Raw genomic sequence first — 26,319 nt, 5'->3', positions numbered from 1 at the left:
AAAAAACTTCTTTTCTTCATATTCATATCTTAATTGTATGTGCTACTGTAAACTAAATGTTTGTGTCCTCCCCACATTATTCAAATCTTAACCCCTAACATGATGGTATTGGGAGGCAGGATTTTAGGTGAATGTCCTTACAAAAATACAGGAAAGAACTTACTTTGTCTTTCCCTGCTCCTGCTGTATGAGAACATGGTAAGGTGACCATCTCCATACTTGGACGCAGGCCCTCACCAGGCATCAGATCTGCCAGTATCTTGATCTTGCCTTTGACGGCCTCCAAAATGTGAAGATTAGGCTTGTTGTTTAATCCACACAGTGTATAGTAAATTGTTATAGCAGCCTGAACTAAGATGCTTACAAACTGAAGTCTATTTTAAAAATTATTCTGACAATGAATTCAATTATTTTTTTATTTGACTTACAATGATTTCAGAAGAGATTAGGAAGAGAAAGTAATATATTTAAAGAACTAGATTCTTGGGAACAATAATTTTAAAAGGCTTGCTTTTATTAATGTCGTTCATAGGAGAGAGATGATCATTGAGTTTTTTTCACAACCAGGTTCACCATGGACAAGAAGGGCCTGCCTTCACACAAGAAGATCCTGCAGTCACAGGCTCCATCCTCCATCAATGATGACAGGATTGCCTGTCACATAGGCTGACTGTAGTAATAAACACAGAGACACAACAGTTAAACAAGTGTGACACAGGCTTGGTTTTTAAAAAACTTCCATGGCTGCACCAACTAAACAGTTGATTCTCATACTAACAGGAAACCTTACTTACAATTTGAATTTAGGAAAATCAAAATTAAAGTTTGAATGATTTAGAACTGCTGAATGTTCTTGAGAACTGGAGCTAAATGGCCCCTGGCCAGTGTCCAAGAAAATGTTACATTTGAAGCAGGGTTAGTTTGGTGTATGGTTTCAGAATCACAAAGTTAAGTAGTGGTGATATGTAGGGTTTCTTCCATGTCCATTGTGGGTGAGCAAAAGGGTTTCTGTTGGAGGAATGAGCCGGTTGTAGATTAAACACTAAGAAACTTATTTAATAAAATAACCACAGGAGACAATAAAAGGGGGCATGACGGATTGAGCCATGCTAAGATCTGGCTCTAACAAAGATGAAAGAGCCCACGTTCCCTTTATAGTCTTACAGGTAAAAGGGGAATCAGGAGGAGCTTCTGTGAGGAACAGGATGGGTGGAGTTAAGGAAGCCATTTGCTCTAGGGGGTTATCCTAGCAGGACCAGCATATTCCAGGTGGTGAGCCACTGCCTGGAAACCACATACTTCAGGCGATCGATCTAGAACAATCTCTTAATGATTGCCAGTTCCTGGAAGCCAGTTTTCCAAGCCTGACAACTCACCAAGTCTGGTTTTCATTGCTGGTCATAAATGGCTTCCCACAGTGATATACAACTATTCCCCAAATGAGGAAAAAGTATAGGCTAAAATACCACATATTCATTCTAATACTCAGAACTATTCAAAACTGGCTTAGTTTTGACCACTAATAAACTTTTCAACATTTAAGTGTGTCAGTCATAAAGGGGTCATGTCAATGAGCAAACAAAGCTTAAAAAACAGACAATGTATATTTAGTTAACAAAGGATTTAAAAAAATAATTACTGCTTTATGCTCACAAAAATCTTCATTTTCCAACTAAAGCTGAAGTGATCCTTATGGTAGAAGTTTCAACATCTCCTCCTCCTCTTTTTTTTTTTTTTTTTTTTTTTGCAGTACTGTGGATTGAACTCAGGTGTGCTCTACCACTGAACTATGTCCCCAGCCTTTTTATTTTTTATTTTAAGACCAGGTCTTGCTCAGTTCCTAAGGCTGACTTTGAACTTGCAATCCTTCTGCCTCAGCTTTCCAAGTCGAAAATTTTACAGATCTTTTAACTTAAGATGGATAAGTAAGGTCTCAAATTTGTGTTCTTAGTTCTAAATTGATCTCAAGCTTGAAACAATGGAAGAAGTTCTAGAAAAACATCATACTATGAGTATGGAAATTTTAAAAGTTCAATATATGAAAACTGATACTATAAATCAGAAAAACTTGGGGGTTATTAGTCAAATTACCAAAAAAAAAAAAGACCCCCAAGTTCCTTCAAAAAGCAAACTCACCAGGTGTGGTGGTGCATGCCTGTAATCCCATTGACTTGGGAGGCTGAGGCAGGAGGATCTCAAGTTGGAAGCCATGCTCAGCAATTTAGTGAGGACCTAAGCAAGTCAGCATGACTCTGTCTTTAAATAAAATGTAAAAAATGGCTGGGGATGTGGTTCAGTGATTAAGTGCCCCAAGGTTCAATCCCCGAACCAAAAAAACAAAGTCTACTATGAGCTGTTTCTAGCCCCTCTATAAAGTCAAATGTCCTTTTGTTGCACATATCAGCCAGAATATTTGATATTTAGCAACATAAGGATAATATAGCTTATCAGCAGTATTTTTAAATCAAATGAGCTCTTCTGAAGATATGGATTCAGAGGAATCACAAAAGCTAATGTGCTGGTGGTTCCACTAATAATCTGCCTACTCTTTCTCTGGCCTTTAAGAAGGTTTGCTAACAGGTCTGATAAGTGGCAACCCTTCTGTTACTAAAACATTTCAATCCTGTGTTTTTTACATTCATCAACCATCTGGTGTGCATCACGTTACTGTAAAGAAGAACTAACTGATGAGTAACACACCTCTTCGTCTTCCCCCCATCCTCTGCCCATTCATCACAGATCCCTGTTTATGTAATATTCAAAAACATAAAACAGAAGAGGATCTCTTGTGCTCTACATCTTATAATGTAGTTTTTCTTTTCTTACCTATATGTCATTTAAAAATACACACTAGGCACTAAGGATGAAATTGGTTACTAAACAGTTGTAAAATAGGAGAGAGTTAAGAATTTTCATACACAGTGAAACCAAGCAATAGGAAAAAACAGCCAGCAGAATTCTCCCTAAGGAGTCACCAGTAAAACTAAAAACACCACATACCAATCCTGTCTTCCCTGAGCACAACTAAATCAGGTGAACCCCTTACCACTCTCCACAGGTCATCAGAAGCTCTTGCAACCCTAGGGGTTCCTCTGACTTACCTTTAATCAGGATTTCCCCAATTGTAAGTTTTCCTGTGCTGGGGATGAAACCCAGGGCCTTGTGTACGCTAGGCAAGTACTCTAACCACTGACATACATCCCCAGTCACCATCACCCCTGTTTTTAAAATTTTATTTTGGGACTGGGTCTCTCTAAGTTGCTGAGGCTGGCCACAGATTTGTAGTCCTCCTGCCTTAGCCTCTTGAGTAGCTGGGATTACAAGCATGCACTACCACATCTGACAAATTATAATTTTTGAAAGTAAGCCTCCATTTCTTTTGCTATATGATTTTGAGACATTAAAGCTGAATGAGGGAGCCAACTATGGTGGTGTACGCCTATAATCCCAACTACTCAAGAGGCTGAGGCAGGAGAGTTCCCAGTTTGAGGTCAGCCTCAGTAATTGAGCAAGATTCTGTCTCAAAAAAAAAAAAAAAAAAAAAAATATATATATATATATACACATATATAATGGGGTGTGTATGTAGCCTCAGTAGTAGAGTGCCCCTGGGTTCAATCCCCAGCAACACACACACACACACACACACACACACACACACACACACACACACACAGTAGTTGAATGAGGGAGTCAGTGGTTCTGATCAAAGTGGCTTTTCCTTAAGTAGATTAAATCAGAATATACCCCTATCTTGTAAACATAGCACTTTGACATATATTTGCCAACCTAAATGACTTTAGGTTGATGAGCAAACAGTAGTCAATGTGCTAGAGGGTAATGAGCTTCCTGGGAAGAGGGATGCTTACTTCATCAGAGGCCAGATACACACAGAGCAGGGCTACTTCTTCTGCAGTTGCAAATCTTCCTGTCTTTTGTCTCTTCAGGAAATCATTCAGTGCCTGTGATCAGAGACCATTCCAGACATCAGTGATGCTAGCTGACACATGTGTACACCTGTAACTTCTTTAAGGTGTGGAAAGCAAGGGGAATCTACAGAGGAACCATGGGTTTGCCACCTTGAAGAACCATCAGCCTGGGTCATGGTGATTTCTTTCACCCAAGGTGCTCAAACTATTCATGATATAATAACACCCATAGATACCATGACAGATTAGAAAGCTGATAGGAAAGAATATTTTTTTAAATATTATAGTAAAACATACATAACATGAAATTTGTCATTGTAACTGTTTTCGGTGAACGGTTCTGTAGTGTTAAGGGCACTTAACTGTCCTGCCACCATCACTACCATCTATCTCTTGAACACGTTCCATCTGCAAAAATGAAACTCCATATTCACAAAGCAGTAACTTTTCATTCCCTTCTGCCCAAGCCCCTGGTAACCATTTTCTGTCTCTATGAATTTGTCTACTCTGGGTAAGGAAAAGGACATTTTTTAACCAAAATGTTTAAACATATTTAAAATACTAGTAATACCTCTTCAGGATTTTCTCTGGCTTGTATTCTTTCTTGCAGAGATGGGGTATCAACCGTTCCTGAATCACAGGGAGACATTCAGCTTGGTTACTACTTAAACCAAAAAAGTTGATAATTAAACTTTAAACTTCCTTTCCATATAATACAACAATTAGTGAAACCCTTCTCCTTTGACTTAAAATGACAATTTCTCCTTTGCCCGCCTGATCTCTTAACAATGTAACTTCTTTAATTACATTACTATGACTTTTTCAAACAGACTATGATTATTTGTAACAATCACCCTGAGATGTAAATAAAATCATCCAAGCACTTTATCATTTCAAGGATCTAGTTTGCCTTAACGATCTCAAAAACATTCTTTGCTGACAAGTTCACTATAGGGATCTTTAGGTGCAACTCCAACATTGCCATCGTCCTTGGTAATTTGGAGCTCTAAATTTTCCTTATAATTTTGCATATTTTCATTGGTTTTAAATTCCTGGTTTTAACCAGTTTTAAATTTCTGATGAGAAGTGTAATTTGAATTTTTTTTCCTTTGAAAAAGAAAAATAAGCCAGGCATGGTAGCACACACACCTGTAATCCTAGCGGTTCAGGAGGCTGAGACAGAAAAGACTGCAAATTCAAAGCCAGCTTCTGCAATTTAGTGAGGCCCTAAAGAACTTAGTGAGACCTGTCTCAAAACAAAAATAAAGAGCTGAAGATAGGCTCAGTGTTTAAATGCCCCTGGGTTCATTCCCCAACACCAAAAAAGAAAAATAATAATGAAACTAAAATTTTAAAGTCCACTTAGTTCATGTGCTTCTGCAGCAAGCTCTCCAGACTTCTTTGTTAACTCATATAATCTGCAATTTCTCTTTAGAGAACCACTTTTTTTTTTTTTTTTTTTTTTCAGACTGCACAGTACTCTGGAGAACCATGTGATCTTTCTGAGGTTTTAACAAATGATTTTACAGTCATACCCTCAGCTTCATCTTTAGACCATACTCCTGGAGAATTCCATAGATCTGATCTTTGCTCTGAAACCATTACTTAAGTTGGGCGTGGTGGCATACACCAGTAATCCCAACCACTCGGGAGGATGAGGGAGGAGGATTGCAAGTTCAAGACCAGCCTCAGCAATTTAGTAAAGTCCAAAGCAATTTGGCAAGACTCTGTCTCAAAATAAAATAACAATAATAATTTTAAAAAGAGAGTTGAGGATGCTGCTCAGTGGTTAAGCACCCCTGGGTTCAATCTAGTAGCAAAAAGAAAAGAAAAGAAAGCATTTTTTAGTTGTGGTATCATTTTCCATTTTTCTGGAGAGGCTGAGAATCTTCAAAATCAGAAACCCTGACACCTACTTGGAGTCCTTTCTTTAAGATTTTTTCTCTCTTCTTATGTCTTACCATAAGCAGACAGTACTTTCAACATTCTGGGAGGAAACCTTAGCCAGATTGCCCAGTTCATTTGGAATCTTTTCTACCTTCACATTACTGTGGGAACTCAGGTCAGCTTTTGCCCACTTTCCAATGTTCCCTCTTTGTCAATAGCTTCCTTAATATCCAAAGTTTTGCCATCAGGGTGTCCCTTCAGCTTCCACACTCTCCTCAAAATCCTTAGAGTTTTAAGAGTTTCCTGTCATGAGATGGGGAGCCTGGGATCTTACATGGCTGATGCTGATGGCTATTAGATGAAAACTGTAGTGCTAGCCAATGCCTTCAGATAAACTCCACCATCACTGGACTCTGCTGTGTCCATGACGCAGACGGACACCTTGTGCCACAGTCTACACATATCTGGTTGGAGATTCATGACTCACACCATCAGCAACATCCCAGTCACACTGGTTCCTCTTCGGGTTTCTTCTGTGTCTGGCTCTGTAAATCACGGCCAGTTCCTTGTTCCAGAGATTGGGAACATATTTTCCAATCTTATGAAAAATACAGCTGCTGAAACAACCACATTTTCCAAACCATTTTGCCATTTATTCCACTGGGTAAATAGTACCAAGAATAGCTAGACTCAAATAACACCAATGGGTACATCAAAACCCCGTGAAACCATCTCTCCTGTTTTCTTCTTTTTCTTAGTGTTATCTATATCTACATTTCTTCTCCAAGAAAAATAAAGCAGGACATCTCAATCAGTGAAATTCTGTAGCTTGAAGGATATTTAATAGTTTCCCACTGTAAACCAGTGGCTTTTATCCCAAGATTCTTCTGGGACTTTCCAAAAGACACACAGTTCTCCCCATCAATTCCTTCCCCAAATTCTGGAATGCCCTTTAGGTTTGGAAAGGTCCCACAGGTAATTTAAAAATAGTCCTCCCAAATCACCCAATGTCAGCAGTGAACTTCTAAAAACCATGATCTTGGATAGTCAGTGCTTCTTTTTGGAGGATAATAAAAATCATTAGGTACTGTCTACTCATTGTGGGTTAGTGGAACCAAGTCAAAGGGCATATCTATTAAACAGACACATCCACAGTTATTAAAAGGAAAGTCCTGCTTTTCTTCTTCCTTTGTATGAGGGACCAGCACACATTTTTTGATAAAGAGACAGCAAACATTTTTGACTTTGAGATCCATTTGATCTACTGGAACCATTCGACTCTGCCTTTACAGCATGAAAACACAGTCAATATATGGCAAATTGGGTGTGGGTATATTCCAATAAAACATTATAAATCAAACAGGTGGTATCAAGATTTGGCCTGCAGACCATAGTTTGCAGGCCCCTTTAAATAGTGTAAAAAGAAGTTAATGTCTCCTTTTGATTTATGAGTCACCTCATGACTCAGGTAGATCCCTGTGCTCTGCCAGGCTCCCTTTACTTTCACCCTGCTGTCTTGTGAACATGGTCTCCTTTTTAGCTTTCCTCTGATAAGGTCACCCTGGTCCAATTGCCAAACATCAGACCCTGGCAAGTATTATCTTAGGGACTTGTTTGGGAATTGCCCTGAACATGTGGGTGGCCTTTCAACCCTTTGTATCTGTAGCTCATTCCTATTCAGGAGCTCCTTCCCAACTTAAAATTGGAGGACTGTTACCTTAAGAAGGCCAGAACCTTTCTTTCGAACTTTTTCCAATGACAGAGTACAATTCAACATTTGGTAAATGAGCTAATGCAGATGTCTCTCACAGTGGCAAACAGGATGTCAGAAAGGACAAGTTCACAGCCCTGAACTTGCCAGACTCACCTGGGCACACACAGTTGCACCTGATACCCTGCTGGATAAAGTCTGCAGCCACGGACTTTGTAAGGCCAATCACCGCCGCCTTGGTGGTGCTGTACACACATCTATTCACCACTCCTAAGGGGCAAGGCAAAGGGGGACAATTGAGGAATCCGAAACATAATCTCTTTTAGAGAGGAAACGCAAGGTAGCTTTCTCAGTAGCTTTCTCCCGCTTCCTCCCACTCTCCTTTTAAAAGAAATGGTATCAGGATTTTTCCTTTAATAGGACCAGTTTCTGCATCTAGGAAAATAATTTCAGTACAGGCACAATTTAATTGAGACTCAGGTGTTGAGATACTGCAGTTACTTAGTAACAAACAGCAGTCTGCTTCTTGCTGTCAGTTGGTATAACCCCTAGGAAGATTCCAAAAGAAAAAAAGAGAGAAGGAGAAACAAACCCAAGCAAAAACAAACAATAAAACAAGAGGTGTAGACACTTCTTTACATTCCTCTCCTGTGCATCCCGAATGTGTGCATCCTTGCTAAGAAAAGGAATGTTCTCTCAGCAGTTGCTGTTTCATTTAAACTCACAAATTCATCTGAGTCAGGCTGTGACATTATCTCCATTTCCCCCGCCATCCTAGACCTTCAACCTGACTTCTCATTCACAGTCCAAGTCAACTGTCTTTGGAAAGCATTTCTCAAACCCATGGGCAGGGTCCCCTCCCCTGTAATGTGAGGGTACTTTGTACAAACCACTTGTTACAATGTTATCACACTGTAGGATGTTATTTGCCTGCCTTTTCCCCCCTTTTGGAATATGAATCTGGAGGGTGGGCAGGGGCTCACTATATCATCTCTTTTTTTACTTTTTTTCTGAGGAATATAAGTTGATGTTAATGTTTGTAACTGCACTTTACCATTTTGCAGAGTGATTTCAAGTACATGGATCTTTCCTTCTACCTTCTCTTTTCTCCTTTTTCTTTTCTTTTTTTTTTTTTTTTGTTTGTTTTTTTAGACAGAGTCTCACTATGCTGTCCAGGTTATGCTCAACTCAGGATCCTCCTACATAGCATCCCAGGTAGCTGGAATTGTAGGTTGTGCCACTGTGCCCAACTCAGCATATCATTTTGGATTACTACCTGATAAATGTTTCCTTCCCCAGTTCCATGTCCATTAGAAGAAATCAAAGTGTTGGGGCAGACCCCCAAAATGGCTCTAGTTAGGCTTCCTCGCCAAGACTTCTGGTGGGCTATGTTATGTTTTTAGTGTGTAGCCAGGGCTGATAACTGACTATGTTATGGTTAGTCAAGGCCAGAAACACTGTGGTTCAGCACAGACTCAAGGTGATACACAGTAACCTGTGAGCATGTGCCTTGTGAGCACATCCCCCCACCCCTGCTCCCCCGTTATGTAACCTGTCAACAGTGTGCCTTCTTTGTTTGGCCTGCAGATAAAAAGGGCCTATAGAAATGAACTGAGGGGGTGGCTAAAATGGAACTGGATGGGGAATGAAGCCTAAGCTTGGGGCTGGCTAATGCTATGGCCACCTTCAAATAAAGGATGATCAATTTTGCCTGGAATCTTCCACCTGCTGAATCCTGAATCTGTTTCCTGGTCAGAGCCCCTGCCAACCCCCCACCCCCCAGCTCCCCGCCCTGCAGAACAGGAAGGCAAAGGCATATAATTTTTTTAAATTTTATATCTATGACAATAGGTCTAATGGTTAAGGAACGTATTACCAACTTTTTAAAAAAGCAGTTTGAAATTATATATGTGTTTTATGATCTCAGTCATGTTTACTCCCAAACCCACAGCTCACAAGTGTGTGCATGTGAGCATCACGGATCCCAGAGGAAGGAAGGCACTCCTACCTTTGATGCTGGAGGCCACGGAGGACATGTTGATGATGTTGCCACATTTCTGAGTGAGCATCTGCCAAAACAAAACGAACGTGAAGAGAGGGAGGGAGTGGGGGGCGGGGAGAGAATGAATTTCACTGTGTAAGCTCAAAATATTACAGCTTTAAAATGTTTTCATATACTTACGGTTTGAAGAACCAATTTAAGCACTGAATTAACTATTTGTGTTAGGAACTGTTAGTAAACCCACAACACCTGGCCCACCCACCCTTTGCTGGGAACTGATGGTCTGTTCACGACTTACTGGCATGTCTGAGGAGCCTCACCATTTTCCCACAGTGCATGAACATCAGCAAGACCAAGAATGAATTCTGAGCCAAATGGAACATGAAAGGAAGCCAATCATTACTGTGTGTTCCTGATGTTAGAACATTATCACTCCATTGAAAACTGTGTGTGTGGTACTGGGGATTAAGCCAAGGGAGCTCTACCCTGAACTCCACCCCCAGCATTTTTTATTTTGAGACAGAGTCTCACTGAGCTTCCCAGGATGGCCTTGAACTTGTGAATGTCCTGCCAGCCTCCTGAGTTGCTGGGATTACAGGCATGTGCCACCTTGACTAGCTCAACACCTATTTGTTGAATATCTATTTTAGCCAGTTATTGTGCAAGGTCCAAGAGATTCAAGGATAAATGAATCCTGTCTATAGGGAGCAGTCAGCCAGTCTGGGTAGGCTGATGTAATCAATGGCCAATGACAGTGCAGAACTCCACAGAGATCTAAGGGAAGAGTGGGGACAGGAGGCACCAATCCAGGCTGGGTAGGGGGCACTTTAGCTCCTGAGTGGGAGGTATCAGGACCGAATTTAAAAATCTAGGGTATTAGAAAAACAAAAGGGTGTTTCAAGAGGAGGGTATCACAAGTATAAACTGGGAGGAGCAGATGGGTCTGACTGGAACACAGCGTATTGGAAGAATGAGGGTGTAGAGCTCATCAGGGGCTAAACCAAAGAACCTGAGTCTTTCCCTGACAGCAATGCAGTGACAGAAGGGTTTAAAGCAGAGGAGGAGAGGCATGTTCAGATCTGGGATTACAGAGATTACTATGGCAGCATTCAGAGACCAGTGGAAGCTGATGTAGTGATTTAGAAAACGATGGTAAAAGTGGAGTCCCAGAAATATCCAAGGAGCAGAGGTAGTAATCTCTAGGTGGGTAGGCAGGACTCAATAAGTAGTTCCCGTAATGAAGTGAGTCCCACTCAGGGCAGTGTTTCCTAAGGATGCCTCCCTCAGACTTTCCCCACTAAAATGTGAATTTAACAAGAGGAGGGTCTTTGGCTATTTTGTGCTCCTATAAAGGTTAAACAGTAGACAATCAATCAAATTTGATGAAACAGAATTTCCTGAGGTACTCGGTTAAAATGCAGGTTGTTGGGTCCTGTCCTAGACCTAACAGAATATATAATATACACAGCTGCTATGAGTTAAAAACTGTTTTCAAATGAATATATGCTTCGTTAGTCATAATATGAATGTTTTCTGAGATTATAGAATTATGTGCAAGGACATAATGCACATGATGGCTGCTTTGGGGAAAGAAGCAGGAAGCCGAAAGAACTCTTGGCACTAAATTCCCAGTGAAATCATCGGCAAGGCAGATGGCCATCAAGAACAAGGCAGAGATGATGGAGGATAAGAGAGCAGCAAAGTGTTAACATAACTGCAGGGGGAAGTGGAAGAACAAACTAGAGAACAGAAGGAAACCCAGCATGTTTGTCATGTCATGAAAATCAAGTAAAGAAAGGATTTCTAAAAGGAGGAGTCTCTATAGGCAATGCAGAGGGTCTAGGGAAAAAAATCACTTCTGTCAGGGTGAGTTTCTTCAGCACTTTAAAAAAAAAAGAGGTGTAGGAGAGGGGAAGGTATGTGATAGTTCCAGGGTTAGGCTGGCCGAGATCACGAATTGGGGTTCTTTTAAAAGGACCAGGAATGTCAATAATGTATAATGCTATTGAAAACTAAGCCTTAAAGTGGTTCTTTCTCATTCAATTTAGCAATTAACCTACTTATACATGGAGAATACATTCAAGCCAGTTTAATATATAAAGATGGGCTATTGTGTAGGCTCAGTCTCCAGTCCTCTGAAATGCAGTAATTCTTCAGGTAAAACTTAGGATATATCACCTGGGAGATGCTTGTCTGTCCCCTAACACTTGTTCTATCCGTTCCACCCAGGTCCATCAGCTGATTTTAAAGAGCAAAGTCCTTGCCTGCTTCTAGGCTGTCTTCCCTCCCCAACACCAGCTCAGGACATCCCTAAATCTTTGCCCTAATGGATCTTCTCTTCTGGTGGACCTTGCATTCTGTATGGACCTCTTCTTACAGTATGTTCACCCTGTGCTCTGCTTTTTGACTGGTCTTTCAATCTTGCAATGTTTTTTCTTTTTCTTTTTTTGTGCATCTACCCATAAACACAAATTTTCTGCAAGTATTCCTATGTTTTGACAACCTGATTTTTCAGATCTGCCCGGGCTCTAAATCCTGGCTTCCTCTGGAAAGTTTCGACCTGGCATATGTGTGTCATAGTTAATAGCATGGAGAAGATCCTACACAGTTAGGGCTGGATGTGACTGCTCAATCTCTGGCCCTCATTTCTAGATAGAAGAAATAAATACTGAGAGAGAGCGAGCAAGTGCCATCTCCCAAGGCACCTGATTTGGGACAGAATTCAGACTATGCCTGGGGACTTCTGATGCAAGTGTCTGAAATTGGGAATTAAGTAAGTCTGAGTCACTTTAAACAACTTGCATTAAATCCTTCTGATTTTACATCCCAATCATTACTATCTCTCATGACTTCTTTTTAAACAAATGTGTGTTATTGCCTCATATCATTAAGATGCATTATAGCTGAGCACTGTGGCACATCTGGAATCCCAGCTACTTGGGAGGCTGAAACAGGAGGATAGCAAATTTGAGGTCAACTTGTGAAACTTAGAGAGACTGTCTCAAAATGGAAAATGAAAAGGTCTAGGGATGTAGCTCAGTGCTAGAGCACTTGCTTAGCAAGTGTGAGGACCTGAGCTTAAACCTTAATTCCCTGGGGGTGGGGGGGTGGGGGAGTAGGGGGGGAAGCTTTAAGTCATAGGAAGTGTATTAATTTGTAAGTTGACATTGGTGTATTTAAAAAGTTAAGACTTCCAACTTTCAATTTCAGCTTCACTGTATTCAACACCTACTTCCTTAACTAGTATTTGTGAGCACTTTAGACATATAGTAGGCTCATTTTACAAATGAGTCTTATACATGTCTTACCCACTGTGATGTAATTTCCCTTTACCATGGGCTCTACTGCACCCTCATATCCTATGTAAAGGATCTGTCTTCTAAAAATACATGAACATTCCAAATAACAGATTCTCACAAACTCCAAACAAAGTAACTTTATATAGCAAATTTATATATATAAACTAGCAAATCTATGTAAATATGTATGTATTTATAGCTGTTTAGTGCCTACAAGTGATCTTTAGGTATTCCCAGGAAATATTGAGCTGGTAAATATAGATATATATTTTATATATATATATATATAGACTAGCAAAAGATATAAATATATAAATACACATAAATACATATGTATTTATACATATAAACTAGCAAATATATAAATATATAAATACATATATATTTATACATATATACTAGTAAATATATACATATAAATACATATATATTTATACATATATACTAGTAAATATATACACATATATTTATATATATATACTAGCAAATTTATATATATACTACCAAATATAAACTATTTGATAGTTTATATATATATGTAAATATACATATATATTTGCTAGTGATATTCCCTGGGTACACCTAAATATCCCTTGTAGGCACTAAACAGATAAAACAAACAAAAAACAAAAACCCCCAAACATTTCCTTCATTACCAGGTTAGTGTCTCTAATTTTCCTGTTAATGTTCACCTGGATCCTTTTTGACATTTGGTTGACCCTCAGAGCAAAGTATCAGTTTTGCTGTGCCCTTAACAAAGCTCTTCTCAGTCCTGGGTTGGCTGGCATTCAAAAACCCCAATCAGGGCTGGGGCTGAAGCTCAGTGGCAGAGCACCTGCCTAGAGTGTGTGAGGCACAGGTTCAATCCTCAGCACCACATAAACATAAACAAATCATACAAAGGCATTCTGTCTCTCTACAACTACAAAAAAAAAAAATTTTTTTTAATCCTCAAACAAAAAATCTAGTTATCTAATTTAGCTGGGACAGGAGGGCAAAAATGTCCCCTCTATATTTCACCCGGGTTCACTTTACAAACTTGAGCTGAGACAGTTCCATACTCAGTCTCTTTCATTGTCTGCTGTTAATGGCTTATAAGCTTATTCTAAGTCAGGGCTATATGTTTCCTACATTTATACCTCCAGAGAACCTAGTGGAATACTTTACAACAAAAGGGTTTTTTGTTGTTGTTGTTGTTTGTTTGTTTTCAATTTTACTGGGCAATGAGTATTTCTTTACTGTTGCTCTTGTTTTTCTTTTAATTACCTGCCCCAGCTAACCCACATAGCAGTCAACTCCACTGTACTTTTAGTCCTTTTCCAAGACTTAAATACTAGCACTCTTACCAGGAAAGTATTTACACAAAGGAGTGAGGTTTATACAAACAAGAAGGTTAAACTCTTCTACATATTTTTATAACTGTGCAAGATCACAAGACATCACAATAGCCCTAACAGGTAAGGGCTGTATCCTCACGTGCCTTCATAATATTCCAGTAAGAAATGCCATTTCTTGCAGCAGTTCAGCCTTTCAATGCTGGTGGAATGTGATGTGATTTAACTGTACCTTTATTCAGTCATGCTGCAGGGACAATGGCTGTCATAAGACAATGCCAAATATGGGGTGTTTAAGGACAGAAATGTATATGTCCTAATTTCAGAGGCTATACATCAAGGTTCTTGCTGGAATGATTTCCTCTGAAGCCCACTCTTTGGCATGTGATTGCCATTTTCTGTCTGTTTGCATCACATTTTCCTGTACTTCTCTGTGTCTTTATTGCCATTTCCCAAAAAGGCTTATAATGCTTGTTTGTAAAAGTAAATTTTAAATACTAATGAGTTGTATGAAGGCTAGAAAATACAAATGAAGTTGACTCAAGAGGAATGTTTTCTTTTTACTTTCTTTCTTTTTTTTTGGGGGGGGGGGATCCTCCTGCCTCAGCCTCCTGAACCTCTGGCATTATAGGCATGTGCTACCTCACCCAGCAAGAAGAATGTTTTCTTTAGCGATTCCTCTTTCATCTCTCCAGTACCTCTGACTCAGCTAAAAGAGCAGGAGCTAAAGGAGGATCTTCAGGGTAAAGAAAAGCAATGGGTTCCATCCATTGCCAGTGGAAATTCAGGAGGCACTGAAGTTTCAGGCTTCAAATTGGAATTCTGTCCATTGGCTGGTTGTGTGACCTTGGAAAAGTGACCTAACCTCTCAGTTTTACTAAGAGAAAACTAAGTCAGTGGATGTGGTAAGACAGTAACTACCACATAGGTTTCTTCATAGTACTTATAATAATTCCACATATTTTATGTCTATTTAATTACCTGTTACCCTGTTTCACCCCTCAATAATGGAAGCTGTCTCATACAAGGGACTTGGTTTGCTGATGGGTCTTCTGTGATAAAATAGGGCCTGGCATGTAGAAAGGGCTTAATAAATATTCCCTGAATGTATGAACTGTGAGTTTAAGTGAATCAATTTATATCAAATGCCAGATTTAAATATTCAGTGCACACTAGTCATTCTGTCAGCTATAGTTACTCCCTAGTTCACACGAGTATCTCTCCTGGGTGCCCAGCATGGAGAGCCCATGTGGTGCTATCCTGGTGGTGATGGTGGCCTTACTTTAGGAAGGAATGCCTTGATCATCAGGTACATGCTGCGGACGTTGAGATTCATAGAGAAGTCCCAGTCTTTTTCCTCACAGTCCAGGATGGTTCCATGATGGACAAAACTGAAAAAGAGGGATTAAACAGTGGTGTTGGTAGTGGCTGCCATTAAAGGGCTGGGGACATAGCTCAGTGGCAGAGCACCAGTGGCGGAGCTCAGTATGCATAGTTCAATGCCTAGCACTGTTCAAAAAAAAAAAAAAAAAAAAAAGCCAACAACAAAAACTGCTATTAAAAATCTATAATTCCTTTGTTAATCACTTCTCTTATTGACTTAGACCATTGTCTGTTTGCCTTATCAAGACTTTAAATAATTTAAACATAGTATCACTTAGCACATTGTTAGTAAGGACCCTCACAACTTAAGCTAGAACATTTATTATCTGAGAACAATATTCTTCTTTAAAAAGAACAAAAGGCAAGAGTTTGGGGTCGCCAAACCAAAGAAGCTCTATACCAATTGCACTGGAAACATCAATGCCATTACAAACAATGACTATGTGACTGTGACTCCGTTCCACTCCCATTTCAAGAGCAACAGTGCCCTCAGGTGGTATGAATTCAGCACTCTTCAGGGGAATCGCCATTTGCAAAGAAAACAGGTGTCTCGGTATTTCAAGGTAGCAAAGCAACGTTGCTGCTGTTTACTTCCACAGTGAAAAAGCAAGGCAGAACAAAACCAAACCCTAAACAACCTGCTGTCTTGTTCCAGTCACACTTCCTCAGGGAAGCTTCCTAAACACTGGAATCCGTATGGATTTGGTCCTCTGGACTAAGATTATGTGATCAGTTAAGTACTGTTGGTTGTGATTCCCATGGACTGCAGGACTCCCAGGACATGTCAGCCCCCTGCCAGTGAAAACCACCAACCACATGAATATTTCTGTATCCCCTACAATGCCGAAAATTTAATAATCTCAAAACCAACTTTGCTGTCTTCTTCATGTCTCTAGGTATATTCTTATAAAATAGAGAATTATTTATAAAATAGAGAATTAGAAATCACTGTTTAACTTCCACAGCACGTGATACAGCACAGCACCAGTGCCAGTGGTCTTCAATGTCCGAAACTGCTTTTAGGCCCAAAGTGCATTATCTCTCTGGTTGTCTCTCTGTTTGTCTTACTTGCTGAATCTCATGTGTAATGAAAATGTTGTGCAGAATCTAGTCATATTTCTCAAAGAATGTATCATGGTCCACAATGAGCAACTTTGCTATATTATAAAAATGAATTGTTTAAAAGTCACAGAAAACTTTCTGAAAGTGAAACCAAAGAGCTATAAAGTTATTATCCAGAGTTATAGAGTTATTACCCAGCAACATTAAAAAGAACATCAACTCTTTCAATCTCACTGGCGAACTGATCAATTTGTTTCTTCTTTGTGACATCAAGGACACGAGTTTGGATACCTGAAAGTGAAATAAGACACAATTTACTGTGGTACATACACACAATGGACTATTACTCAGACATAAAGAAGAATGAAATTATGGCATTTACCAGAATATGGACAGAACTGGAGAATATCATGCTAATAAGCTAATCCCCCAAAACCAAGGCTGAGTACTCTCTCTGATATGTGGATACTAACACATATCAGGGCAGGGGGAGAAAATATAGAAGTTCATTGCATTAGACAAAGGGGAATGAAGGAAAGGGAGGGGGAGGGGAATAGGAAAGACAGTAGAATGAATTGGACATAACTTTCCTTTATTCATATATGAATACATGACCAGTGTAACTCCACACCATATACAGCCACAAGAATGGGCAGTTAGATTCCATGTATGTATAATATGTCAAAATATACTCTACTGTCATGTAATCTAAAAAGAACAAATAAAAATATAAATAAAAACTATAAAAAAAAGACACTGTGTACAAGTAAATGGATAGAACTGGAGAATATCGTGCTAAATGAAATAAGCACGTCCCCAATAAAACAAAGGCTGAATGTCCTCTCTGATATGTGGATGCTAACCCACAACAAGGCAGGAGAGGGAAGGGAAGAATAGTGGTTCAGTGGATCAGACAAAGGGGAATGAAGAGAAGGCAGCAGGAATGAGAATAGGAAAGACGGTGGAACGAATTGGACACAACTTTCCTATGCTCCTATATGAATACACAACAGGTGCAACTCCACATCATGTTCAACCACAAGAATGGGATCCTAATCAGGATAAGTCATACTCCATGTATGTGTATGTCAAAATGCACTCTACTCTCATGTGTATCTAAAAGGGACAAATTAAAAAAGGGTTAAAAAACAAAGCACACCGAGATTGTCCATACACACACACATACACACACACATACACAAATCTCTTTGCTAATAACCATAAAAATGGTTAACCTTGAAGATTTAGCTTTTTTTGGGGGGGAGTAAAGAATGCAATATCTATTCAGTTGGGGCACACAGGATGGATGGCTATCATTATAGGGTCTTATTTATGTCTCTTAAAAAAAAGACAGTTATTATTTTGATATACTAAGAAAAGATTAATAAACAGAAAGTAAAGACTGAATTTTTGCTTCAGCAAGACTTCTTATCTACTACAGCAGTTTTACTTTGATTGTTGGAATTATAATTCAACATACTTTGATTCAGTTGGCTAAGTCAAGGACTAATGTGAGTTTGATTATGTAACTTGTTCTATTTTGCTGGACAGTTGATTTTGAAATGGGTTCTCTGTTCTGATTTCTTGCAGGGTAACTGAAACCCTTTGAGGTCGGAGTTAGATTCAGTGTCATGCAGTAAATGTAGGTGCACACCTAAATCAGCTGGGTGATCTCTTAGGGTCTCCAGTATGGTAGCCACTACTGAGCTACATATGGTTTGTGAGCACCTGAAATACAGTTGGTGTGATCTGAAATGTGCAAAAGTGTAAAATACATGTGGATTTTGAAGAGTTAGTATGAAAATGCCGAGAGATTGGTCAAAGGGTGCAACTTTGCAATTATGAGTAAATTCTGAAGACTAAGGTACAGTACAGTGATGGAGGTAAATACAATGCTTGAAATTAACTAAGAGAGTAAACCTTAAGTAGTTTCACCTCACATACAATAAGAGAGAGAGAGGGGGAGAGAGAGAGAGAGAGAGAGAGAGAGAGAAATTGAGAGGAATATGTGAGGTGATGGATTTGCTAATTAGCTTCACTGTGATAATCATTTTACAATGTATATCAAAATATTTTGGGGCTGGGGATGTGGCTCAGTGGTAAAGCATGTGCCTAGCATACAGGAAGTCCTGGGTTCTATGGGGGGAAAAACAACCCAAAGCAATAGCAACAACAACAAAACCAACCACATCATGTTGTACACTTGAATATACACAATTTTTATTTGTCAGTTACATCTCAGTAAAGCTGAAAAAAAATGATTGAAGCTTATAATAAAGTCATAATAGTTCAAATCAAAAGATTAATTCTGAAAAAGAAGGTATAATATCGCTAATTTTTAATACTGAGTACATGTAGAGATGATAATGTTTTAGATACATTGGGTTAAATAAATAGTAAAATTAATTGACACCTGTTTTACTTTTTTAAAGTGACTGCTAGAATATTTACAAATATTCACATGGCTCACACCATGTTACTATGGACAATGCTGCCCTAAGAGGAGAACAGAAGTGAAGAGTTGTCGTTAATAGTTAGCCTAATGAGTCTTCACACAGAACTTTGTAATTTGAAACTAAGTTCTCAACATAGTGATAAATAAAAAAGTTTTAAGTATGTATCTTTAGATTTCTTTTTCAAGTTTTTTTTTTTTCTATCTGTCTTTCTTTTGGGGATTCAACTCAGGAATGCTTTACCACTGAAATACATTGCCAGTCCTTTTTAATTTTTCATTTTGAGACTGGGTATAGCTACATTGCCAAGGCTGTCCTCAAAATTTTGATCCTCCTGCCTCAGCCTTCTGAGTCTCTGGGATTACAGATGTGTAATCTTCTTCTTTCTTTTTTTAGAGATGGAATTCAGTTTTACTTTGTCCTCTCTGAAGCTACCCTGGCTTCCTCTATCAAAGACAGGAAGAAAAGACCCAATCTTATGCCACAGAATTCAAGTACTCATGTACTTGTTAGAGGTGACAAGATACCTGTTTCTCTAGTTTTGGGCTCCGACGTGTTACGCTTTCAGTATTAGTGTAGGGAGGAACTACTGCCAACCACTGGGAATGTCTTCTGGATTAGTCAGTGCACCATTCCTAAAGTGCTTCTGGAGTTAAAATCTGTCAAGCTGTCAAAAGTGTCCACACTTGCAACAAATGATAAAGGAATCCCAAGAACATTTCATAGAGTCCTTCCCAGCTGGGTCTGGTTGTTATTGGCAGGGCTGCTTTACCTTCAGGGACACAGTCCCTCACCTCAGATAAGACTCCCAGGTGCTCTTCAGATGGTGGATTGTCATTTGGATCCTCACCGGGCATATCAAGAATAGGGCTCAAGGCCTGTGGGTGGCCCTTAGCCTGTAGTGCCATGCTACTTGGAGGCAGAGGCAAGAGAATCACAAACTACAGGCCAGCCTCACAACTTAGGGAGACCCTGTCTCAAAACCAAAAAAACCAAAAAGACTGGGGATGCTGCTGCATGGCAGAGTGTCCCTGGGTTCAAAGCCCAGTGTGAAGGCAGGGTGGGATGGGGGAGCACAGAGGGCAGAAAAGGGGCCCGAATGTGGAGAAGGCCAAAGACATTCATAGGGAAACTCAGGTTCCTTCTGCTTTACAAGACGAGCATTATTGTAAAATGGCCCCAGAAAACTAAGCTCACAGACAAATCAAAAAGTCATTAATTATCCACCCAAAAGGAACAGGAACACAAGGTCGGCTGTCCTACTTTGGAAAGAGCCGCTTTCCAGCATTTGATAGTAACAATGTAGAAAATCCATGTTCAATAAGAAATTGAAGCCAACTGTCCCCCCAAATAAGAAATTGTTGATTAACCTCCATATTTGAAAGTGTTTAAAAGTTGAGGACGAAAGTACAACTAGGTTCAACTGATTCCAGGTGTGCAGTGGCGGTGGTGCAGATGCAGCTGGCGGTGGGACCTGCAGGTCCTATGGTCCCAGGCTCTGGTTCACCATCTGAGCCCTGCACCCTTCAGTGTCCCTTCCACCAGTATTCAGATTTCATTTAAGTACAGATTTCTGTGTGTAGGTTTGCACAATATAGATTCGATGCCAATGATCCAGAATCTAAAAAGGTGGCTGGTGTTGCTGAGCTAGGGAGTTCTCTTTGAGCAATGCCTGGAATATAGTAAGTTTGTACCTCTCTCTCTCTCTCTCTCTGGTGCTGGGGATTGAATCCAGGATCCGTGCAAGCTAGGTAAGTGCTTTATCACTGAGCTACCTCCCCAGCCCAAGGAGCTCTCGTTGAACCTTAATCCCAAGGTCCAGCTGCTCAGTTTGCTTACCTGGGTACTTTTCCAGTTCCTGAAGTTTGGACTCATTGATGTCTGTGGCTATGACTTTGGCACCTTCATTTGCAAAAGCCTGGCAGACACAAAGTACAAATAACTCCCTTGTTTACTTGATTAAAATGCTCTGATGAATGGAAAACATCTGGTCTTTTCTCTTTTTTCTTATTTTCATTGGTTTCCCCTATAAAATAGGTGGAATCTCAAACTACCCAGTCTTGCTTCCCCTCCCCCACTGTTATTGTTTTAATTTACTTTCCTTGTTCCTTAGAACAATGTGACATATATTGTGCATGTCTTTTGACTTTGTCCCTTTAATATCAAACAATATAGTTTAAAAAATTCTGGATGTGTTTTTGTTTTGTACTGGGGATTAAACCCAGAGACACTTAACCACCAAGCCACATACCCAGCCCTTTTTATTTTTTATTTTGCGACAGGGTCTCTCTAAGTTACTTAGACCCTGACTAAGTTGCTGATTCTGGCTTTGAACTTGTGATCCTCCTGCCTCAGCCTCCTAAGTTACGGGGATTATAGGCATACACCACTGCATCCGGCTAAAATTCTGTTTTTAACACCTTTGAAAACAATGCTGTTATTCTGTTTCTGACTAAATTCCAGATTATAAGAGAAAAGGGGGTGATTTTTCCTCCTAGAGTATACTGGTACTTTCATAAGTTAAATCATGCCCTTAAGGCACACTATTAACTCATGAAGGGGGTATGATGTGGGAGAAGTTGAGGGAAAGCAGAAGACAAAGGTAACCTGAGATTTCCATAACTCTGGAGTCCTAATTGTGAACTGACACGATTTCATAAAGCTGGGCACCTCTGTGAAACCCCTGCAGTAAATTTATTATGGTACAGAAAAACTGAGGCACACAACTACATTTCTCAGAGTCCAAGGTTGTGAGTGATATCACATTCTACATGTGATGTATTTATTCCTTCATCTGCTTCAGAGGTAGTGACTTTTTTTTTTCTAACTTAAGACAACAGAAACATAAAAGGTAATTTAAAAAATGAAAAGACTTGGGGTGCAGCTCAGTGGGAAGAGCACCTGCTCAACATGGTCAAGGCCCTGGTTCACTCCTTAGCACCTGCCCCCAAAAGCAGAGCAGAATTAAATAACCATGGTATCGGGCCACAGAATTCCATACTTCAAAAGTGGGTAAGAGGAGAGTGACTCACCACGGCAGCTGCCCGGCCGATCCCCTGGGCGGCAGCCGTCAAGATGATGACTTTCCCATCAAGTCGACCCATGAGGGAACCTGTAGTTGAATCTAAAGACATGTGCATTTAATGGCTTACACCGCAGCATGTGGTCTTATGCAGGCAGTAACACCTGAAATAACAGCTCCATGTGCTGCTGTAAGAATGTGAAGACAGCACCTCTGTTCCAGCAGTCCCACCATCTGAGTGTCCAGGAGAGTTTATCCAGATACCTGGCTGTGTATCTCAAAATCATTTAGCATAACACATGGAGGTGATGACTGGCAAAGGAGGCTGTTCGGAGAGGACACCTCTGTCCCTGAGTTTTCACACACTGCCCTCCCCACTGCCCCTGTGCCCATCTATAGCACTGTTTATGTCTTTACTACCCAGGGCTGCTTCTCAATTTCTCTTCTGTAAACTTTGGTCAAGATTTCAATATCAATAACTTATGGTTTTTTTCCTTGTTCCTTGAAAAGATTTTATAATTGGTCTCAGAGATGAACAAAAGGACTGGAAAAATCAAATCATGCCTCATAGCCCCATTTTACAGATGAGGAAACCGGACCTGTCTGTTAATAGAGCCGTCAATGTAAAGCCAGAACTAAACTGAAGAGTTCCTGGACATTTTGCTGTGAGAACAGTTCATCACACAATATTGCTGATACTCTTTTAAAAATTAAACACGTAGTAGGAACACTTTAACACATATGATCAGAAATTTCTAAAAGGGAAGACTGAGAAACTCTGACATAAGGGAAATTCAACATGCATGAGATATTTGGCTAAGCTTGGACTGCACATCACAGGGTGAGAGGAACAGCTAGTAATGAGCTGGGTTTGAGGAACAGTCCAATGGTGATCAACAAGGTTCTTTCTCCTGCTGTGTTCTGTGCTTCATGTGTATCTCTGATTTCATACCAACTCACAAAGTGGCTGCTCTGGCCCAAGGCATCACATTCATATTCTAGGAAAAGAGAAAGGGAGGAGTAAAAAACTAAAGTCTTTCAGCTCAGTGTGTGTGGTAGTGTACACCTGTAATCTCAGCCAATCAGGAGGCTGAGGCAGAAGGCTCCCAAGTTCAAGGCCAGCCACAGCAACTTAATGAGACCCTGTCTCAAAAAGGGCTAGGTTTTGTGGCTCAGTGATCAAGTGCCCCTGGGTTCAATCCTTAGTACCAAAACAAAACACTAAAGGTTTTCAGAGAGGCCTCATTTTCTGAGGAATGAAATTGACTAAATCATGCTATGTGCATATATGAATATGTCACAGTGTATCCCACTATGAGGTATAATCATAATGTACTAATTAAAAATTTAAAAAAGGAAGTCCTCCTTGGAAATTTCCACTAACATTTCATTGCTCAGACCTGTACAACTTAGCCACCCTAACAGGAAAGGAGGTGAGCAATTTGAGAATTTTGTTTTCCAGTCATTAGAAAGTGAAAAGCAAGAGGGAGAGGGAGTTGGATGGGTGCCTAGTGAAGCCACCACACTTGCACAATGGCTCTCACTATCGCTCAGCACACTTGCCTGCCTGTGAAGTAGAGGTTGCAGGCCTTGCCCGCCTGGGTCCCAGGGCACCCTTTCCTTTCAAGCCTCCACACCTGGGTCCAAACTCCACATGCTAAATTAGCACTAGTGCCTCCTGCAGGTGACGGGCTTTGAGGAGATGCGGAAAGGACACGATGTGATCAGAGATGTATTTAAGAAAGATCACTGCAGACAACAAACCTGGGCAGGCGCAGGGCTGTGGGTGGGAGGTCCTGCAGTTTGTCTGAGAGGTGCTGGTGAAATAGCAGGAAGACAGGAGGACGGTACTCGTTTCAGAGCTGAGAGACAGGCCTGGTCACCAATGAGATCATGTGGCTTGCCCATTGTTTTACAGCTATGAATGCAAACTGAGGTCCAAGAGGTGGCCCCGTGGCTCTCGGCACTGGCACATGATGCTGGCAAGCCCAGCAGACCTCTCGACACTCCCGCTGTCATGCCAGGAACCTGAACCCCACACACCCCAGACTGCAGGAGATGATCAACCATGGGGAGTTTGTGCTGAGGCCACTTTTCTGGGGGCAATTTGGAGAGTAAGGTAGATCCATTTCCTGGAGCTGGCTCCTTTCCCATGGCCTACTTTGGCAGAAGTTTGGGACTGCCTCCTAGACTTCACAGTATTCTGGATGTTTCCATCCACCCGACTTTTCTCTCCCTCCTTTCCACGGTGGTCTCATGGCTCTGCTGCCTTACCTAGTTCCCTCTGCATTTCTGGCACAGCCACATTTCCCGAATACCACCCAGACCTGTGTAAGTCCGTCTAGGAGTCTGCCTTTCTGAGGACCAGACCAAGGCAACCACACCACCATAACTAGCTCCCACCATAACTAGCTCTGGGGACCAGCTTACAGCTCCCAGCTGTGACCCACTTAGTTCACACTTGTTAGGAAACAGAGAAGTGGCTTTTACACTGCTTGACCTACTCTAAGACAATAAATTTTTTCTTCTTATGAGAGAGAGAAAAATTTCACTTTCAACACAGAAAAAGTTGGAGAAATTCTACATGTACTTTAGAAAGACTCTGGTTGTCTTTATGGTCCTCCAGTCCTAAGCGCGTTGTATTGAGAAGCTGTTATTTTACAACACCCTGCTAGGTAATGTTGGGCTCATGAACTGTGAAGGCACAAGTGAAAAGTTAAGAATCTCAGACACCCTGAGAAGCACTTCATGAACAACAGCTGAAGCACAAAGCATTCTTTTCATTCACTTTGAAAACTCCTCCTAGTTGGCCTCCCCAGATTTTGGGTCCAAAGCTTTAACATGAGTTTCATTCTCAAAACAGATTTCTCTGGGGAAAGGAGTACAAATATGGTCAGACATAGTAAAAATGAGGTAACTCTCAATAAATTCAATGTGAAAATTGAGCACATTGTTTTTCTTACACTAAATATTGGAGGAAAATGTTAATTTTGATCAGTAGAGGCAAAAAAAAAAAAAAAAAAAAAAAAAAAGAGAGCATTTTAAGGATAGCTAAATGTTTCCATGAGCCAGATTTTTAAAAAAAAAATGTTCACCTAGGACAGATATTGTAAAAGTTCTCTATTTCTTTGGCTACTTTGAAAAACTTATAAATATGGGAGAGTTCTGAACTTGTTAAAAAGACCTGTCTTTATCCTGCTCTAACTGCTGAGATTAATCTCAAAATATGCAACAAAGCAACATCTGAGTATTAAATCTTTCCTTCCCACAGCCCAAAGTTTTGTTTTAAAACTTACTTTAGAGTAACGAGTAGATGACGTCCTCCAGATCCATGCAGGAAGGAGAAAAAGACTTGAGATCTTTGTTCAGGAACAAGTCAAGGGCTCAGTAATGCACACTGGGATTCGTAGTTCAGGTTCCTTCCCCAGTACTAGTTCAATTTCCTCTTTTTTTTTTCCCAGCAGTTGAATCAGTCATACACTTTATATGTGTATGTGCTGCCACCTAATGGACGTCAGGTATAACTGTTACCTTCCAGTAGAAGGTGAAGGGTGGAAACAGAATGTGAGGGCCTTTTGGTCTCAGTCTGCCTCTGTCCCTTGTTGGTGCCTATTATGCGCTGTTGTTAGTCAAGATTGAATGAACAGGAAACATCATGTGGAAGGCAGCAGAACAATAAAATAGAAGGAATCCAGGTCTTTGAGGATTCTGAAACTTTCGTAGCCCTTACTAACCTAGATAATTTTAAGGAAGAAAAAGAAAAATTCCCTTGTGTTCAAGGTGCAGTTTGGCTGTTAGTCCATAGTCCATGCTAACACGAATACACAGGAAGTGGCATAATGCAGGCAGCTTGACTGCACAGGGTGGGTGGTGGAACAGGCCGAAGTTGAAGGAGCTGTGGAGGTGTGGAGAAGAACATCATGTTGGGTAACAGCAAAAAATCATGCCTGGAAAGAACACAGAGATGGAAAGCCAAAAAGAAAGAGCGAGCTCTGGTGAGCCCTCTAGTGTAAACCCAGGAACTCATACTTTATCTGCTTGTAACTGAGCACAGCGGTTGTGTAGGATTTGTACATGTATTACACAGTAAGTTTACTCAACACCCGTTCAACTCACTTTCCCCCTGCCTTTGATAGAGAACAAACCTCCCAAACCCCTAACCTCCTTTGTTGGCCTCCTCGGACAGATCTGGCTGAAATGTGGGCTGAATTGTCTGAGGAGGGCTTCTTTCTTGAAA

The 26,319-nt window shown here is 40.4% G+C and overlaps 1 protein-coding gene across 2 annotated transcripts; it reads right to left on the bottom strand.

The window, feature by feature from the left end:
- On the bottom strand, positions 1-25,507 carry BDH2 (3-hydroxybutyrate dehydrogenase 2). Of its 2 annotated transcripts, XM_079154713.1 has the most exons (10): positions 25,379-25,507; positions 22,093-22,184; positions 20,900-20,978; positions 16,802-16,898; positions 15,445-15,553; positions 9,536-9,596; positions 7,684-7,797; positions 4,501-4,559; positions 3,870-3,962; positions 1-670 (listed from the first exon to the last, which is right to left on the bottom strand). In XM_079154713.1, the coding sequence occupies exons 2-10, from the start codon at positions 22,162-22,164 to the stop codon at positions 617-619; spliced, it is 738 nt and encodes a 245-aa protein (XP_079010839.1). In that variant the 5' UTR covers positions 22,165-22,184; positions 25,379-25,507; the 3' UTR covers positions 1-616. The 2 variants fall into 2 exon arrangements, with proteins under 2 accessions (XP_079010839.1, XP_079010838.1); XM_079154712.1 differs by lacking the exon at positions 25,379-25,507 and having other exon boundaries at positions 22,093-22,209.
- Positions 25,508-26,319: the final 812 nt, after the last annotated feature.

The sequence above is a fragment of the Sciurus vulgaris genome (assembly GCF_902686455.1).
Source record: "Sciurus vulgaris genome assembly, chromosome: 9".
Classification (NCBI taxonomy): domain Eukaryota; kingdom Metazoa; phylum Chordata; class Mammalia; order Rodentia; family Sciuridae; genus Sciurus; species Sciurus vulgaris.
This window is presented reverse-complemented; position numbering and strand designations above follow the sequence as displayed.

Excerpts from the sequence above, each read along its gene's own strand:
- BDH2 (XM_079154712.1), bottom strand. The coding sequence starts at position 22,200 with ATGCACATGTCTTTAGATTCAACTACAGGTTCCCTCATGGGTCGACTT. Across the intron at positions 20,979-22,092 it reads TCGGCCGGGCAGCTGCCGTG|GCTTTTGCAAATGAAGGTGC; the intron begins GTGAGTCACTCT and ends TGTGTCTGCCAG. Across the intron at positions 7,798-9,535 it reads CGTGGCCTCCAGCATCAAAG|GAGTGGTGAATAGATGTGTG; the intron begins GTAGGAGTGCCT and ends CTTGCCCCTTAG.